Below are 15,708 nucleotides of genomic sequence, written 5' to 3'. Positions count from 1 at the left end.
CTCGCAGCATACATATTTGCTCCTTGGTTTCAATCCGCAGATCTGAGTACTAATGGTTCAGAAGCAGATTCCCTCATCACCAGCAACATGGCACCTATGTTCCCTGCTTTCCAAGGTAAGTTGTGTTGTGAACAATGTACAATATGTGCTAGCAGCAAATCTAGATCACTTAAATGTAGTGGATAAGATATTTATTGAGTTTTGTAGAGTCTGTAGATAGTTTGGGGCGAACACTAACCCATTTAGGTCATGGACCAAACATGATTTCATGCCATGCCTTCTGTACATTTACATTTATGCATTTTGCAGATGCTTTTATCCAAAGCAACTTCCAAGAGAGAGCTTTACAAAAGAGCATAGGTCACTGATCATAACAACGAGGTAGTCCCAAGCATTGCAAGCAGCCAAAACATGACACATACATTGTGAAAAACTAAACAAGTGCCAAGGGAAGACCCATAAGAGCATGCAGTTATACAAGTTACAAATTAAAACGACATGAATGCCAAAAAGTGCAAGACTGTACCTGTAAAAGAACAATCAACAGAAAAAAATTTCACAGCGAGTACAAGAGTTAACTTCGTTATAACTAACCTACAAGAGCAACAAGTCTCTCAATAAGAGTCATTGTGAGGAAACTAACATCAGGTCCAATCAAGCATTCCTAAGTGCCGTTGTACTCCCGGAACAAGTACGTCTTGAGCCTTTTCTTGAAGGTGGGGAGACAGTCAGTGTCCCTGATGGAGGTGGGGAGCTGGTTCCACTAATGGGGGACCAGGCAGGAGAAGAACTTGTGTTGGGACCGGGCGGTCTTGAGCGATAGGACCACCAGGCGGTTGTCTGAAGAAGACCGTAGGTGACGGGTGGGGGTTTAAGACTGCAGGAGAGACTTGATGTAGTCGGGTGCAGTCCCGTTCACTGCTCTACACGACCGGGAGACTGCAGCAATGTGGGCCGTGAGGGAGAGCTCGTCATCCATGGTAAACCCAAGGTTACTGGCAGAGAATGAAGGGGTCACCGTCGCAGATCCCAGGGTGATTGACAGATCGTGGGAGATGGAGGGTTTAGCCGGGATGATGAGAAGTTCTGTTTTGGCGAGGTTCAGCTGGAGGTGGTGCTCGGTCATTCAGGCGGAGATGTCTGCGAGGCAGGCCTCAATCCTAGCTGAGATCCCCGGATCAGTCGGGGGGAACGACAGGGACAGCGGCGTGTCGTCAGCGTAGCAGTGGTAGGAGAAGCCATGGAGGAGGGGTCCAAGGACGGAGCCCTGTGGGACACCAGTGGAGAGCTGGCGAGGGCCTGACAGTTTGCCTCCCCAGGAGACCTGGTAGGATCTTCCCGACAGGTAGGATGAGATCCACTGGAGTGCAGTGCCAGTGATGCCCATCTCAGAAAGTCTGGAGAGCAGGATCTGGTGGTTAACCATATCAAACGCTGCAGAAAGGTCCAGCAGAATGATGACGGATGACCTGGAAGCCGCTCTGGCGGACTGGAGGGCAGTGGTGACTGAAAGGAGTCTCTGTTGAGTGGCCAGTCTTGAAGCCCGATTGGTTGGGGTCAAGCAGGTTGTTATGAGTGAGAAAGTTTGACAGTTGGTTAGATACAGCACGTTCAATTGTTTTTGAAAAGAAGGGTAGCAATGATACTGGTCTGTAGTTCAGGAGGACGGCAGAGTTAAGGGAGGGTTTTTTGCAGTGGCGAACCGTGAGTACTACAGCTGGGCCTTCACCTCGGCCATCACCCCCGAAAAAAAAATCATAGCGGAAAAAAGCCACAATACGATTAATTAAAAGGGTTAAACAAGTGCAATGCTTTATTTAGCTAACGATGACACGGAATAGACCATAACGTCAATAACATCTGTTCAGGTACACCGAGTACAACGCTCCACTTCTGCGTAGGAGTAACGCGTATCTATTAAGTGATAATACTTGTATCTGAAGTTGTACACTAACTAAACTGGTAAATAAATTATAGAGATGGAGCAGCGTATTTTTTTCACCTTCCATGTTCATCTTGACATTAGCTATAGAGCGCAAGCTAACCCCTGTTCCTACACAGATGTTTTGTCTTAAACAAGGTTTTGTTTAATGAGTCGGCACACTCCAACCTAACTTGATTCCCAAAACAGGCTGTTTTCATCTAGCGGGGGGACGAGGGTTGCAGACATTCTAGATGTTACTACAGATGGTCTCCACATTAATGTTTTTGCATTACATTAATGCAATTGACTTTGTCAACGACGCAAGTATCATTCCTAGTTTCCACTCGACGCAAAGCAGACTTTTCCCTCCACAGACCAAGTCTGTAAATTATGGAATGACCTTGCACTCCAGGGGGTGGTTCAGCGAAAAAAGGAGGCGTGTTCCGGCACAAACGTTGCCTGGTGCTATTTTGCAGTTTCAGAAAAACAATTGTCACAGATTAAGAAGATTTTCATGAGAAATCTCGATGTATGTGAAAATGATTTGTAACAATTGTGGCAATTTCCTCCCACACTTGTTTAACCGAAGCTAATTTGGGTGTGTTTCTTCTCCCATCCCAATCAGAATCCGGTTTATTCACCATGTAAGTTACACAAACACGGAATTTACTGTGGCAGGAAGGTGCAAACAATAAACATATACAGGGTCTTAAATTAAGTAAAAAAGTACAATGGTTAAACTAATTCTAAGAACTAAACAATTTAAAAAATAAAGCTGCTAGCTGCAATGAGGTGGCCAAGCAGTCAAATGACCCATAAAACATTTTACACATCCTCAGAAGAAGGTAACAAGTACACGCAGCAAGCTTGTTGTGAATCCATCAAAGATTTGCTGAGATACGACCCAACTTCCTGTTTGCTGGCTTAACGGCACATTTTGATACCGGGCAAACGGTTCTGAAAATCAAAATACTATGTGATGGCTTTTGTGACGCTTGGTCTGAAGATAATCTTTGCCAAGTTTGTTGAAGATTGGACACTGTGTAGGAGGAGTAGAGAAAAAAAGTTTTTGTTCCCGATTAGCAATAAGGCATGCGTACCAACTTTCAGACATCTTGGCCTGATAGGGTCAAAATGCCACCTTTTTGAAAGTGACAACTTTGAGTGTGCTGTCAGGCCACCTGTGCTCTGGTCAGGCCCATCATGCAGAGATCCATTCTTTAAAAGCTGGCGGCCGCATGAGGATTAGAAGTAGCCCAAAAAACATACCCCACACAGTAACACTGTTTTCAGATTTCCCCAAAACTGGTTAAACATCCATGGTTATAGGAACGTTCCCTGAATTGACATCTCTCTAGAGTCTCAGTCATACACAACTGACAAGAGTCATGCAGGGAACTGGACCAAGGTAGAGCTAATGTTCAGCTGTTAGCAGCTGTATCTTGTGATGGTACAGCAGCTTGACAATACTTTATAATGGTCAGACTCACTGATCCCATTAAACTACACAACATTCACAATCAGTGACCAACAGTATTATCTTAACTAAGAAACAATAACATTACACACATTTAAGTGAACGAACACAACAACTGAAATCCCTTGCACAGCTGTTGTAACCAAACTATTTTCCACAACTATTTACATTTTTGGTGTGCACTGCATGCTGGGTACCCAAGGGCGCTGATGCTACAATATTTATCTAGCTGTCTTCCGACTGCATATGACGATGCTAGCAATGCAAACATGAAAGCTTGTCTTGGGGGGTCATGCATGTGATCTCACTACAAGCTTTTGATTAAACGTGAGGACGCTGTCAGCAAGGTATTTCTATTCATGTTTGTTAGTGATTGAATGGTAATGTCAGCTAGCTAAAAACAATGTTAGTTAGCTTGGCTAATATGGTTTTCATAGCAACAGATCAACAAATCAGATCAATTTAGCTTTGTTCAGAAAGGGGGGGGGGGGGAACATATACAGTAAAGGTGAAATGCTTTGTTCTGCCTTGAAGCTGCGTGCACATCCTCATTGTTTATAACCACCAACCCATCTATATGTAAAGATAACATCCAAGCTAGAAATTTGGCAACATTTGACAGCAGCTGTTTTTACACCATGTACTGTTATGGTTTTTGAGTCAAACAACTTGGTAAATGATTAAATGTCTGTTAAATGTCAAATCCAACTTTAAATGTATAAAAGTGAGAATTAAACTTAGAGGTTTAAAAGACTAAGTTTGTCTAATGACATGCACAGACTCAGAGCACTGAGTTTCAACATCCATGTACACATTTTGTCTACATTTTTGACTGTTTAACCTAATGTCAGCACCTCTCTGTCATCAATTGTCTCTGGAGTGGGGGGTGGGGTGTTCTTATCCAACAAAGTACATCCCTGAACTTTTAAAACATATCAATGGCCTACTGCAATTGTAAATATCCTTTGGCCTCATCTGCAATTGGGCCTTGATACAATCTAATCTATAATCCAATATTTGTTGCCCATTCTGCAAATTTTGGGGGAACTTTCCACACCAGCACAATATTCCCTGTTCCTCTATTCTGCTAGCCTGATGTTGTCATACTCATAATTCTAGTCAGAATATGAGTCTGATAACTCTCCGTTGGGCTGTGACTATGGGGCGTGTTTCAACCGTGATCATTTGTCCATCATCGTATAAAGGCCGCCCTGGGAATTTCATTGGTCCGCCCCCGCTCCTGGTTTTATATAGTTTGTCCCCAATACAGCCCCTCCAGACCCAACTTCCCGACCAAATTTTTGTTGTGGGCGGGGTTAAATTGGGCTGGAAGCCAGGCTACTATTCTGCACTAGTACACAATTTCTTTGAAACTAAATGTAGGCTCATTCTAGTATAGCAGTTACACACAACACAGATGAAACTCTGGAGAGTGAATTAGAGATAATGGTATTGGAAGAGTGTTGTACCTTTGTGCTTCTCTTTTTTGCCACTCCTATGAGACATATCTGGGGCACCACTGCTTTTGCCTGTTAATGTTTGCAATGCTGGGATGAAAACTATCGTATTTGTTTGATTAAACGCCGCCCTTAAATAAACGCTGCCCTGGAATAAACACCGCACCAAAAATGAACTTTGTGTAATAAACAGAGCACTCAATTAAACACTGCACCAAAAAGATCAGAAAGGGATTATTTGAGTGGTTAAATTAAAACTAGTGGTGGGCCGTTAAATTAAAACTAGTGGTGGTCCATTATTGGCTAAACGTGCTGCGTTAACGTGAGACTCTTATTGGACGATAAAAAAATATTGCCGTTAATCTATTCTCAAAGTTGGGTTGGGAGCTGGGTCTATACTACCTAGCAGTGTTGGGTGTAACGCGTTACTAAGTAATTAAATTAAATTACTTATCCACTGAAAAAGTAAAGTATGGGATTACTGTTCATTTTTAGGTAATTCAATTACAGTTACTTGTAATGTACTTGCGTTACATACCTACTGTAAATGAGTCAAATAGTTCTGTATAAATCAATATTGAATTAAAATCTAAATGTATCGTTTTAGGGTAAAAGTGAACGCTGCCTCTTTAAAATTGTTAGCTGTAGTGCAGTTGCACGGGAGACGCGAGTTTTTGCTGTATAAGCACTGGCTCTAGTGGTTTGAAGTGGAAGATTTCTGACTTGGTGGAAGCAAGTAGCTCTAGCTGTTTTACCAAATGGAAATATTCCAAGTACTTTACCTTTTTGTCACAGGTTAACAAGAACATTAATGTCAAGTGCAAGCTATGTCCTGGGGAGAAAAAACGATACGCGGCTGCGGCTAGCACAAGTAACCTACTGAAGCACCTCACAAGGCAGCAGCGACGAACAGTTTTGAGTGATCCATGTTCATCAGAATCAGAAAGCGTTTTAATCGCTATGAAAGTTTGCACAGACTAGGAATATACATTGGCATCGACAGATAATACCTCAGCAACACCTGTTAAGCAGGCAAAACTTGATTTTACATTGCCAGTGCAGAAAGTGTTTGAAGGTGAGCTTAAAAAAATTATTGCAAACTAGATTGCAGGAAGAGATGCTACTGCTGCGTACTGTAGAATCCTGTGATGTCATGTTTAACTTAAAGTTAAGCTTTTGTATTATGCACATATTGTTTGGTAACTAAAGATGAAAGGTGACATTTGGTTAGAGGTTACACGTGTTACTAAAATGTTAAGTATTAGTAGGCTATGTTTTAAAAAGCTAAAAGGCTATAGCCTAAACTGTTCCAAGTTTGACTTATATTTAATTATTGAAAGACTTTACTTTCTGTTGTCTATCCAGTCAAGGTTTTTAGGGATTGTAAGAAGTAATGCATTACATTACTTATTGAGTAGTTAAATTACTTTTCAGACAGAGTAATTTCAAAAGTAATTTAACTATAATATTGATGGAGTAATTAGTAATAAATTACTTTTTTGAAGTAACTTACCCAACACTGGCCCTGACTCATCTTCAGTGGTTCAGTGTAGAGACACTGCCCTCTGGTGGTATGGTAGATATTCAGGCCAATGAGGCCATCTCATGTTGGTTTATTGAATATTACTTTATAATAATTGTATCTGATCCTTGCAGGTGTATGGACCTACTTTCATGATGTCATTGTGCCAAAATACTCACAGCAACTGAATGGAGTCAATGTGATGAGTGGGCCTGTCTTTGACAATGACTATGATGGAAACTTTGATGATTTGTCAACAAACTCTGTGTAAGTGTGTTGCGTCTGATTAATAACATCCCATGAGTCATGTATAGCATTTTTCAGTAATTAAGTACAATGTTCCAGTGACCTCAGTCTACCTGGCAGTAATCCCACTCATCCATCCCTGTACAGGAACATGCCCACTCACTACTTTGTGATCTTGACCAGCTGTGGGAACTCATCGTTTCCCCCTGTGGACTGTGAGGGTCCCCTTCAGGCCCGGTCCTTCCTCCTTCCCCACAGGGCCGACCACACAGAGACCTGTGCTGTGAGTAAACCCCCATCTCAAGTCTGGCTGAATGGCTAGCTGTCTGGTTGGCTGACTGTTTTTCCACCTGGTTACCTCGTCTAGCTGCCTAGCTACCCACTCTATCCTTTTGTGGGTCTGCAGTCCACTCTGTGGAAAATTTACTCAAATCTCAGATCTCTCAAAATTACAGATCTCTTGTTTTACGGAAAAAGATTTTCTCTCTAGATTTCTATAAAGTCAACAAATTCGAACCATTCTATAAGTAAAGACAGCTTCTTAATGCATGCAAAAGTTTTAAGGCGGCACTGTAGAAAATGTAATGAGCTCCTATATTACCCTGCTCTTCTTCCGTCTTTTCTCCTGTAGAATGGATCAGACTTCCAGTGGGTCCAAGACTGGGCTCAGTTCCATGCTGCGCGAGTCCGAGACGTAGAACTCCTAACTGGACTGAGCTTTTACCACGACAGGATATCAGTAGCCGAGACGCTCCAATTCAAAACTGTTTTACAAACTGTATAGGATCAGAGACACAAAGAAAGCTATTATGTTAAAGATAAGTAATTCTATGATTTTTCGCATAGTAGATGTGTTACTTAACCCACTGGGTTTTATTTATACTACAGCGCATAAGTTTTGTAAACGTTTTTTTTATTATTGCCAGGGCACTTCAGGAAACCTCAGACATTCTGGAAATGTCTGTTTCTGCCATACTTTGTTATGTCTGACAATGTTTTTGAATCAGATTTGGAAAGTTGTCAGTGACAGCAAGTACAGGCAGCAGTAAGGGGAGTTTAAAGGACCTTTTGGTCTGTAAGCGCATAAAACAAGGAAACCTCATCCTAAAGACATCATTATCAAGAGCCAGTTTTACAAATGTTTTTTTATTTTGTTAGATTGTCCTTTTGTATTTTGATGATAAGTGTTCTGTGTCGCTGCATATCTGTCAATACCAAAAATCTATTAAATATAAAACAAAAACTTAAGTTTTATGGTTTGTGACACACCTCAAAAATAAGGAAATTCCAATGACCACCAAAACCCTAACTCAACTGAAGCACAACAAGGTGTTTTGAAATGTATGTTTGAAATACAAAATAATATTATAGTTGTGCTGTAACAAGTGTGATAATTGCCTATCGAAATGAAAATGTTCAAACAGTCGGTAGAATCCCTTTCACCAAGCTTCTTCTAGCATGATTAGCAAATGACTTCACTGCTTTACAGTTTTTCACAATAGTTAACTTACAAAAAGCGACAATCTGGCACCATTTTCACACCTTAACTTCATGTACCAATTGCTCGACCCAATTTGGCACTACTTCAAACTCCCTTATCTGCATTAGATGTTCCTTCTTTATACTCTGATGTCAATTACACATCACCTGGTTGTCAAAACACTACACACAATGTTCAGTTGTTGCACACACTTCTCAAGTAAAGTCTCAAAGCATCAACCTACAACACACAACTATACAAATCTCTAAACACTCAGGTCTGGTGAGCAATTTGCGATCAGGACTGCAGCATAAAAAGGACCTTGAGCCTCTGTTTTGTTTGGTGAACAATGGAGAACTTAGAACATATCAACAACCAGAGAAGGAGAGGGGTAAGAGTGAGAGGAGGAAGAGGAGGACAAGGACAAGGAAGAGGAGGACGACAAGAAGGAGGTTGAGGAGGAAGAGGAGAAGAAGGAGGAGGAGAAAGAAGGAGAACTGTGATCTCTAATGAGATTCGGGCCACCGTGGTTGACCATGTGCTCAACCATGGTTTGAGCATGAGGGAGGCTGGCCAGAGGGTCCAAACAAATCTCAGCCGCTTCACAGTTGCTGCCATCATTAGAACCTTTAGAATGGAGAACAGGTATGAATTATATTTGCCTTGTGTACTGAAATATTGCATATCAATAGAATACAGTGTGCTCACTGTATTTGCATTTTGTAAGACTGAAAGAGAACCACGACGTGGAGGAAGAACATGCACTTTCACAGCCGAACAGGAGACTGACATTGTGAAAATGGTTAGTGAAAACACTATCACACTCCGACAGATATAAACCAGGATCCTGGCTGACCATGCCACATTCAGAAACATCCAGACCATCAGCCTCTCTACACTGTATAGTGTTCTCCGCAGGAATGCCATGCGGATGAAACAAGTGTACAGGTTCCTATTCGACCGAAACACAGACCACAAGAGTTACGGCAAGAGTTTGTGCTTGTAAGTCCCGGGGCAGAAATGTCATTGGCGAGCGCGCCATTGTTGAGGTCCCCACCAAGCGTGGTGGGAACATCACTTTGTCTGCTGCAATGGGTTGAGCAAGCCCTTTGACAGTACTGTACTGTTCAAAAATAAAACGTTTTTGCTGCATATGTGTGCTGTTGTATGTTTGACTATGAAAAAATTGACCTACACTGAGACATTTTACAAAAGTTGAAATGGCTCATTCTCCAGAGTTATTGTCATTCATATGATGTGGTCCATTTCTAGAATTGTGTTTTCAATTTTGCACTACTGTGTGCTGTGAATGCTTGGTAGTGTGCAGCAGATGCTTATTGTGTGTACTGTTATGAATGGTATGTGTGTGTCATTTGAAAATATGGCGTTGTATACCAAATGAGAACACAAGTTGCATTTTGTGAACAGGAAAGAGATTTGATGGCAGAGTCATCTCGCAAAGGCAGTCAGGTTTAGCATTTTGTGTGTGAGGTTTTCAGTTTTGTGTGTGCAGTTTTGAGAAAGCCGTTCTTTTTTGGAGAAACGTGTGTTAACAATTGTGAAAAACTGTAAGATGTTGGTTATTCAGTGACACACACACATTTCTGGCATTATAGTATGATAGTGGTGACAGATGGTAATTATGATTTTGGTCAGTTGATTCTGTTAGCTTAATTAGAGTTTGTGCTTGTTCACAGCGCATGAATTCACTAACATTTTTTACATTTAGCAGACGCTCTTATCTAGTGCGACTTACAGTGAGTACAGGGACATTCTCCCCAAGGCAATTAGGGTGAAGTGCCTTGCCCAAAGACACAATGTAATTTGGCATGGCCAGGAATCAAACCAACAACTTTCTGATTAATAACCCGATTCAGCTATCTGACCCCCAGTATACTGAACATAAAGTATGCACTTCATGTTGTCTTGCTATTAGTTAGCTAGCCAGTATTTCATCCATAAAGAACTCTTGGGAAGAGTCAGTCAGCATTGCTCACCTGGCCATATTTGCATTGTTACAGGTGAGATGAAAATGTGCTTATGTAACAGAATGCCCCCCCAAAAGTATTTTTGATTTTCCAGTTGAAATGTAAACCCTCATTTGATGATGCCTAGCAAAGCAATGGAAATAAAAAAAAACGTAGGCTACAAAACAACTGGATGGAATGTAAGTTGTTTGTATACCTTTTCCTCATTCTAAGTAAATAATACTGTTATGTATTCAGTAATGCAAAATATCTTACAGTTTTTCACAATTGCTAAAACACATTTCTTGAAACAGTCACCCACTTTCACAAAACCTCATCTTCAAGCACAATTTACAATCTGAATCCTCTGAATCAATCTGAATCCTCTTGCAAAATGAAACTTTTGCCTCAAAACAGATTTACCTGTGCTCAAAATCAAACACTGCTCTCAAATCATAAACAAAGTGATCAACATTATATACACTATATCAATCAGTCAATAAACAATACACCAAAAAATATAAAACACATTTTTACGTCATATCAAAACAAATTTCATATTTATCCGTCATTGTCTTTTGATTAACAAAAACATGTTCTATCATAGTAGCTCAAACTTTGTAACTCTGCTTTGCTGTTTACAATTTGTTTGCTCTTCCTTCTCCTTGTACCCCTATACAGTACTGTACCCTGCATCTCACAACTCACTCTTGTTCTTTGTTGATATGAACCTGCAACCAGTCAAAATCTATTGAGCAGTCAGTACTGTTACTGTACCAAATGGAAAGCACAATGTTCAGGGCCATACAATTTGTTCATTGTACATTATACAGCCTTCAATGCACTGTACTACAGTATACAATACTACAGTAAAAGGGACACAAATCAAAGGAGTAAACATGTGATCAATGTGTTTGGGCTGGCTTAGGCCAGAGCACTTTGTCAACATCACAAGCAATATTTTCCCACCTTCAACAACCTGTTTGCCTTCTGAACATTGGTTGTTTCACATCATTTGAAACAAGTGAAATCAATTTTGAGTGGTTGTGTTTAGTCAATGACATGTTTTCTCTATTTGTACTTGATTGTTGCCATTTGTGTTTACCAGTATGGATGACATAGAATGCAGAATATGATGTTTTAAAAATGAGAATGTGTTTAGAGTTTTACTGAAAATTCTAAGTGAGATCTGCAAATTGTGTTTACCATGTGAAATGGTTTAAGGTATTGACAGCAAACAGGCATAATTAGCTACATGAGTTCAGGCAACTGAGAACTTTGTTCAGCCAATGGGTTTTAGTGTTTTAGCAATTGAGAAAAACTGTAAGGGATGTGTATATATGTTATGCATTATGCTGGATGGTTTTCAAGATGTTTATATATAACATAATGTTATCCAACATAGCATTATCAAAAGGGATTTGTGATTATCAGTTATGTTATGGTTAAAACATTAAATATTTTTGGGGGATTTTGGAATTTAAAGATTCAGGGTGTAAGTCTACAATGTGTGTGTTTACACCATGTATCAGTGAAATATATGCTTATTATAGTGATGTTTGTGTCACATCACAAAAATAACTAGTAGCACAATGGCGTGTGATGTTTTGTCTCCTTGTGGGCCGGCCACAAGAAATAAAGATTTCTTAAACTTGTTCACCGACTGACTGTGCAATGCTTGATAGATGAATATTTCTGACAGTTTTGTGTATTGCTCATGATTGTTAGGTTAAAACTGTAATCATTGTTACTGCACCTGTAATTGTCTAAACCTCCATTGGAAGGCAGTATTGTCACATTGAGGACATTCAATGAGGCCTTTACCATCCTCTCTTTACTTTTACTAGTTGGGTGTATGCCTTTGGCAAGGCACAACTTATATTCTCTCTTATGTATATTTATTTATTGGGTGTGATGCACAACCTATATTTTCTCTCTCATATATATTTATTTGGGTGTGCTTGCGTCAGCAAGGCACAAACTATGTTATCTCACATATATATGTATTTCTTTATTATTTCTATTCCCACCCTAACTCATCCCTCAACTTTTGCACTACACATACAATGTTAGTTTCAAAATGTTCGTCTTGGTCACGATTGCATTGCTTGTATTGGATTTTACATTCCGTAACACGGTTTAGGCTTAAATTACGTTTTTGTATCGAAAAGTGAAGCTAACTAGCTAGCCACAGTCAGAAACGTCACTAGCGTCATGAACACACATGTGATTACCTATAGTAGAACATTAGTTTAACACAGTGGTCTTCACAATTTTTTTCATGAAAGCCACAATGATAGGACAAAGTCAATAGGAGAGTCACTTTTTAGCAGGACTTGACTCTCCACAAAACCCGTCTCCGTTCTCTTCCTGTCGATTTGCGGTTGTTGCATGCTCCGAATCATGGGTTTCCTTGTTTGTCACTGTCACATTGCTTTGTTGCTGTCCACTTGGTTCGCAACTTTGTTTAATATGGAATCTATCAATTTTTTGTCCATATATAACACTATATATATAAGATGGAAATAACCATAGCTAAGCTAGCATTGTTGTTATAATGTGCGTATAAAGTGCCAGGTTGAGCCGGTCTCTGAGCCCTCCCTAGCTCTACAGCGCCTCACAACTTTCCGATGTAAATCCGTGGTGAAAAATTGAACTGCAGCGCGCTCTCATAAAGAGCCATTGGGACAGATTTCTGGCTGCCCCTTACTGCCATAAGAGCCATAAATTAAGGCTTGGCGAGACACAAGAGCCTTGCGAGCCGCGCAATGAGTAACACTGGTTTAGTAGCTTACTAACTTCTGGGAGACTACCTAAAACTGCAAAACAGCTGCAGAAACGCCACAGGCAAAGGCCAGGGTGGTAACTATTTACTCATTTAACATTGTGATAAAAACCACAATTGTGAAATGTAATTTACAATATGATGTACGTTGATATTATTAGTACATTTATTTTCGGAAACAGTTGTCTGCTATTTTACTGAGGTGTTAGCATCATAACATTAGCTTCTGTTGCCCGACACATAGTACAGCAGGAAGCCCAACGGTGACAATAGCCTACATTTTTGGCTCTCCCCTTACTTAAATCAAAAGTCCCAGATTAGTTTTTCAATCAGTGAAACTACTAACCTGAACTTCAATGCCACAGTCTAAACTTTATGTCAACCTGTTCTAGGGCTGGGCAATATATTTAAAAAAAAATATCCCAATATTGTCAAAAAGATTCTGAAATTCGAAATATATCTCGATATGTTGGCATTTGCATTTAAATAATACAAAAAACATGATTTTCCTTTTCCCCTATTAGTAAACAACAAAAACTATTTAGATAGAACAGCTATTGCTACAAAGTACAAAATGTGTAGTGCAAATGTAAGCGGTTGAAATGTGGAACAAAAATGTGGAACTCATATGGAACAATTCATGCAGAGATCCTTTTGTGACAGGACAAAAAGAGAGTGCCTGTGCGAGTGCAATTTTCATCTTTGTTGTTGCTTTCCCAAAGCATTCACGAGTTAACGTGATTAACCTAAATTCAACAGGAAAAGTAACGTTGCAACTCCGTTAGCCCTGCACTTTTCTAATTATTCTTAGTTATTAACAGATCACCTCATTCCTCTGGTGTGGTCTGCTGTCAGTGCCGACGATTGCTTCCTTGCACTGAAGCCTTTTATGGTCAGTTCGGGCCTTCCTTGTGATCAAATGAAAGCAACTTTGGTGGCGGTGTAGGGAATGTGGATGGTGTTGTCTCGTGCTGAATTTACTTGCATGCGGATATAAAAAATTTGCTCTCGCAATTGTCCGATGAGCCACAAATGTTCTTTGTTTTCGAAGCTGCCAACTGGGGTGGCAGCTGAGGTGGCAAGGCTATTTGTAGGGTGGCAGTTGCCACCCCAGTAGATCCGCCCCTGCAACGTGGATAGCCGGTTTCAAAGTGGGTTCGTTATTAATGAATGAATGCAGTATGAGTAAATGCTTAAAAATATCACTAGAAGGGAAAAACTTTGGCAAGACACATACTGGGGACGTTTGTCATATAGGTTAGGACAATCTTTACACAGGATTGTCCAATTTCTTAGTTTTCATGCAACTGTTCCAGCTTTGTGAGGCTGCCACATAGTCTATCACCATCTCTTCATGCAGGGTATGAGAAGAATCTCAGGGAAATGAGAATAGAACACCGTTTCATTCTGCACTTCACTCTTAGTATTTTGAAGTGTAAATGAGCAGCAACAAATGTACTCTTTTTAATCCATGCAATCTTCATAAATAATAAGTATGCATAGGCCTACTTATTTAAAATATAAAGAAATATCTATTGTAAAATGTCAGTAAAAAAACAGACCCATCTGTAACCTATGCAAGCAAACAATTTCCCCAGAAATTGTACCCTCTCTAGTGACTGTAACTATAAATGTCGCCACCAAGCCTGAACATTTCACATTTATTTGCAACCAGCATCTTTCAATTCAAGGGGCACAGTAAAATTAAGTACTTCAAATGTTTTAACCCTGGGTATCAAAGAACAACATATTTGTAGACAGTGTTGGGGGTAACAAGTTACAAAGTAACGGATTACAGTAACGATATTACTATTATAGGTAACGAAGTAAAGTAACGCATTACACTTAAAATATTGGTAACTACACTACTTTACTAGACCTCAGGAATGCACTTTCCTGCATTACCCAAGCAATTTTTGCCGGTTCGAAAAGTTATCTTTTAGTGGCGCTTGCATGCTTGCCTGTGTGCTTGCTTGTCTGGTCACCGTTGCCACAGAGAGTGGCAACGGTGGAGAGATTTGAGATTTGAGTGATTTGAGTGACGTATTTGAGATTTGAGTGATTTGAGTGACGTAGCTGCTGGTGCGTACACATTAGGCGCGTTCGACATGGGCTGACTTCATGGAGCGCCGCAGCCATCTGCAGGCGGTTGCCTTGAATCTGAGAATGCCATTGGCTGCTTCAAGTCAGCCGGGCTGCAGGCGGCTGCAGACGACGCCGGCGTTGCATGAAGTCGAACGCACCTATTGACAACCCAGTATCACATGATGCTTGGTTGGCGTAGGAGGTAAGCAGGAAAATGGATGAGACTGAGACAGGTGGGTTCAGCCAGTGGCGATATTCTCATTATTATAACTTTGTTGCTCGAAAGGACAAAAAAACCACAGTAAAATGCACTCTATTTCCAGGCGAGAGGTGTCTTTCAACTGCTGTCAACTCAATGAGATTTTAAAGTGAGGCATATTTCTTTGGTCAGATAGTGTGGACAGGCTTAATATTCGTTCAAGTGAATGGCTGAGTTTTATATGCCATTTTGTTTCACATGTTTACAATTACAATACATTATGTGGAAAGGCTAAGAGATGCCCTTTATTGAAAAATAAAGTGATGAAAGGGCCATGATGTTTGTCCATGTATCTTTGCGGTAAATTTAGAAATTTGCTTAAAAAATTTGAAAGTAAAGTAACTAGTAGCCTAGTGAAGTTACTTTTCAAATGCAGTAACTAGTAAAGTAATCTAGTTACAATTTTCAGAAGTACTAGTAACTAGTAAGTAAGAACTAGTAAGTAAGAACTAGTTACTTTTTCTGAGTAACCACCCCAACACTGTTTGTAGAGCAATAGCAGCTGT

The 15,708-nt window shown here is 40.2% G+C and overlaps 1 protein-coding gene across 1 annotated transcript in view; it reads left to right on the top strand.

Moving 5' to 3' along the window:
• Positions 1 to 7,869, top strand: part of enpp1 (ectonucleotide pyrophosphatase/phosphodiesterase 1) — a 38,356-nt gene extending 30,487 nt beyond the window's left edge. The window contains exons 22-25 of the mRNA XM_084700209.1: positions 41 to 115; positions 6,515 to 6,647; positions 6,774 to 6,909; positions 7,258 to 7,869. Of these exons, the coding sequence (XP_084556335.1) occupies positions 41 to 115; positions 6,515 to 6,647; positions 6,774 to 6,909; positions 7,258 to 7,410 (497 nt within the window). The 3' untranslated portion in view covers positions 7,411 to 7,869. The remainder of the gene's footprint in view (positions 1 to 40; positions 116 to 6,514; positions 6,648 to 6,773; positions 6,910 to 7,257) is intronic.
• The last annotated feature ends 7,839 nt before the right edge of the window (positions 7,870 to 15,708 follow it).

This window comes from Hypomesus nipponensis, chromosome 6 (genome assembly GCF_054491055.1).
Source record: "Hypomesus nipponensis isolate SF chromosome 6, ASM5449105v1, whole genome shotgun sequence".
Lineage (NCBI taxonomy): Eukaryota > Metazoa > Chordata > Actinopteri > Osmeriformes > Osmeridae > Hypomesus > Hypomesus nipponensis.
This window is presented reverse-complemented; position numbering and strand designations above follow the sequence as displayed.